Source organism: Nanorana parkeri, unplaced genomic scaffold, assembly GCF_000935625.1.
Source record: "Nanorana parkeri isolate BGI_ZX_2015 unplaced genomic scaffold, ASM93562v1 scaffold4404, whole genome shotgun sequence".
Lineage (NCBI taxonomy): Eukaryota > Metazoa > Chordata > Amphibia > Anura > Dicroglossidae > Nanorana > Nanorana parkeri.
In genome coordinates this window covers 12238-16417 of record NW_017310666.1, presented here as the reverse complement: position 1 = coordinate 16417, position 4180 = coordinate 12238, and the positions used below count along the sequence as shown (strand labels likewise).

General features: G+C 45.3%; 1 protein-coding gene across 1 annotated transcript in view; it reads left to right on the top strand.

Annotated features, from left to right (window-relative positions):
- Positions 1 to 316: 316 nt before the first annotated feature.
- LOC108803896 (leucine-rich glioma-inactivated protein 1-like) overlaps positions 317 to 4180 on the top strand; it is a gene marked incomplete at its 5' end in the record, with an annotated part of 7782 nt that continues 3918 nt past the window's right edge. Inside the window, one exon of the mRNA XM_018575687.1 lies at positions 317 to 514. Within this exon, the coding sequence (XP_018431189.1) occupies positions 317 to 514 (198 nt within the window). The remainder of the gene's footprint in view (positions 515 to 4180) is intronic.

The window sequence follows — 4180 nt, the reverse complement described above, 5'->3', positions numbered from 1 at the left end:
CACCATAGCTCCATGTTACATTATTGTAAAGAAGTGCAATCCTCAATGTAATTTTACTATGTGCATTTAGTTGGATAACGCTATAGAGCTGCCTGTAAAGAACAGCAAAAGTGGTTTTCGTTTTGGAGAGTTGTCATCCCCGCTACGGGAGGAGTTCGGCATCAACAGATGGTGGTCGGGGGAAAAAAATTATTATTGGGAATGTATTGATGAAATGGTGATTAAATATGCAGTAAACCTGGACACACCGTCCAAGCGGAGGGCGGAGTCATACGTTAACGTAGTTGCCCCCTCTGAGTTTTTAAACCTTTTTAAGCCCCGTTATTCTATTGCAGTGACCTGCGTGGGAACCCCTTACACTGCGACTGTCAGATCAAGTGGCTGGTGCAATGGGTACACGGGGCCGGCAAAAACATCGCTATTTGGCCCCCACTGCCATGCGAGGAAGATGGCAAAATTAAGGGGCGGAGCTTGACGGAGCTGTCGGAGAAGGAATTCGACTGCGTCACCGGGAGTAAGTACCAACACAAGGCTACGTATGTTGTCTGATATTGCACCATACATAGCAAAGAGCGAAACATTTCAAAGAACTTTATTTTGCTGCCAATTTTACATTCATTTGGCCTTTGATCTCGCCTTGCCGCACTGTGTTTTAACCAAAAAGTTCACAAATTGTTCAAAACCGAGTTTAAAAAATTGTGAGTCTTGAGTGAAAACATTGGCCCCCCATAATGTGTATTTTGTTACTTGAAGTTTTTTTTTAGACAAATAGGAAGATAACAAAAAAGGAAAAAACGAGTCATTTATACAAATTCAAAGACATGACATAAAAAAAAAGAGGAAATACAAATTATTATTTTTTTTGTGTAATTTGTTTTATTTAAAAAAAAATATCTAATAAAAGTAAAAAAATAAGCAAAGCAAAACAATTCTGTGCTGTGCTTGTACGGTCTTAAACTATTTTTTGCCCATTTTTTCTTGATGTCTAAATAAATGTCAATTCACAAAATATGCCAATAAATAAAATTCAGCGAAGAAAAATGCAGAAAATGAAAACAAATAAATAAAACCTTGGAGACCTATTGCAGCCTTAAAAAAAAACACCTTAAAAAGAGAACTATGAGGCGGGTGCTTTTCACTCCTCCTCATAGTTCTAGCCGACCTGTGACAATGAGACTGTCACAGGTCGGCTCAGTAGATCGGGAGGTGAGAGAACACATAGCGGCGTTCGCTCACCTCTCCATCCTGTCACGGCTCTCTGCCGTGACAGGGGAGGGGCTGGATTCCCCCCTCCCCGCTCCGATCCTCCAGCGCTGACTGGCGGGACGGACGGGGGAGGGGGCGGGTAAAGCTGGCTGTGCCTCTAGATAGGCAGAGCCAGCTGTCACTCACGCAGCTGGGCGGATCCCGGCACAATTGTCGGGATCCGCTTCAGCGTCTCAGTATACCGCGAGCTACAGCTCGCGATATACTGAGCTTAGGGTGATGGGAGGACGCTAGTTTGTGTCCTCCCGTTACCCTAAGGAGAACTATGGGGAAAAGCCCTGACCCCATAGTTCTCCTTTAAAGCTCCCCTTCGCTTCCAAGTAAAGTTGCAGAAATTTCAGCAAACTACAATCAGTCAGTTTTGCTCATCCAGAGACTGGTACAGCCCAACTGTTTCCACATAGAGCTATAGTATCTCTAATCAGAGGGTTAATTAAGGGGGGGGGGGGGTTTGGTAAAAAACTATTACCAATCAAGCCATTACCGATAGGGGGAGGTTTTCCCCTAATTTCCTGTATGGCCACTAGGACAGGAAGTGGACTATACTGGACACCTCAACGATCATATCAATTTTTCTCCTAGACCATCCCTACTCTTTCCCCACCGGGCAGGGAGATCTGATGTCCTAAAAGTGTTCGAAAATCAAATATTGGCAGGAAGAGTTGCTAGCAACCAAGTATTGGAAATACAACTTGAAGGGGAAGAAAATCCCCCAAAAATGGGGGAAGAAAAATGAAGACAAAAGTCCCGGTATAGAACTGACTACTGATGTGTAGTAGTTTAGATGATATGGGGAGATATAGTTCAAGTTGATTTTTGTAGGCTAGATCAGGGGTAGCCAAACTCTGGTCCTCCAGCTGTGGTGAAACTACAAATCCCATGATGCATCTCTCTCCGGGAGTCATGTCTGTGGCTGTGAGAATCTTGCAATGCATCGTGGGATTTGTAGCGCCCCCACAGCTGAAGGCCCAGAGTTTGGCTACCCCCTGGGATAGATGACCAATACTCACATAGGGGTGTTTGCCGGACTTCCAGATAGGGGTATCGTGCAACCAGACGATTGGGAATATAACGCTCCCCAGACCCATTATTGGGCATTTTGGGGATCTTGAACTTTCCGGATGTTCTTTCCAATGTAGAATGAGCTGAGGAAATCTATTATTATACAGGATTTAGATAGCGCCAACAGTTTGCTCAGCGCTTTACAATATAAGGAAGACATTACAACACAATTCATTTGAAGACATTAAAGTAAGGAGGGCCCCGCCCCTGAGGGCTTACAATCTAAAAGGGAGGGGCCAGTGATACATGAGGAGGGAGCTGTGTGGGGATTAATTGTATGAGAACGTGATGGTTCAGTGGTTAGGTTGAGGTGGGATCGGCTTCACTGAAGAGATGAGTCTTCAGGGATCTCTAAAGGCAGTCAGAGTGGGAGATAGACGGACAGGTTGGGATAAGGAGTTCCAAAGAATGTGAGGGACGCTAGAGGAGTCCTGGAGACGAGCATGGGAGGAGTTGAGGAGGGAGCATTGTACAGCTTTGGTGGTCTCCCCCCCATCCTCCTACACTGCAATCCTGGGTAGACAAAGTGCATTCAATAATACAGTGCAGCTCGAAAAACTGACCAACCAACGACGAGGCACCTTACGTAAATTTGCAAAAATTTGGAATGGGTGGTTGAGCTATCCTGAGCTAGCCCCCTCCCCCTCTCCTTCCTTCCCCCTCTCCTTCCTTCCCTCCTCTCCGGAAGATCGTTTGCAGACTGCACTTTATAGAATTGTTCGCCAGTTGTATCCCTTTGTTCTCAGGTAATAGCGATCTCCTTCCTCAATGCCAATAACAACATTCACTCTAGAAAGGTTTACGGATATTTATAGCTGGTTTTTGTCCTCGCCAAGGACTTCACATAAAGAACTCGCGCTCCAACGATCGGCATAAACAACACAAAATATATTGTTGCTACTGAATGTAGAAATCTCTGGATGAGGTCCTGAGATCTCCACATTATTTTACATTTTATTTGACGATCTCATTTCCTTTCACTTGGCAAATGTTACAACCTGTCACCTTTTACAGGCCGGTCTCCTCTATGTATGTATACGTCTTGGGTAAAATGCAAAATTAATAGGAACTCTCGTTCTTTCAAAAGGAAAAAAAAAAAACAGATGCCAGATCCAGAGGATCAACCTTCCCAATGTGGTTAAAAGAAAACCTCAAACTTATTGGAAGATATTAAATAGTAATAAGATACATCATCCTGTATCACTCGTCCGTACCTTAAAGGAGAACTATGGGGTCAGCGTTTTCCCCCATAGTTCTCCTTTAAAGCAGACCTTTACACTCAAAAAATCTAATTCTGCCCATGCTTCCCTCTATGTATGATGATTAATAAGAACACAGACATGTCAGGTGATTGTGAAATACTTCCACTTGCAGAACATTTACTTCCTGTTTTGAAAGGGCAAAATGACTTCAGATTGGCAAAGCGATGCACACTGGGATTGCCTTGACATGAGCAGAGCATTGCTGGAAAATCTCATCTGTAATCTCATGAGATCTCAGGGAAAGGCATTTTCCTCCCCTGAGACGGTGTACACAGGGGGCGTATTTACCGCGAGGCAAACTAGGCGTTTGCCTAGGGCGGCACCTTCGTGCGGGGCGGCCGTAGTCAAACGCCTATGTTGTGAAGAGGAGGGGCGAGCCGGAGCCCGTCTGCGTGTAGGAGTAGAGGGCGGCTTGCCTGCTTGTGAAGAGGGTGGGAGGACGGATGGAGCCGGACATCGCAGCAGACGGACGGGATCGTGACTCAGAAAACGAAAAGCAGCCGGTGGCCACTTCATCCATCTTACTGCTAGAGCCGCTGTGACCCAGGAAGCAGTAAGATTGATGAAGTGGCCGCCGGCTGCTTTTCGTT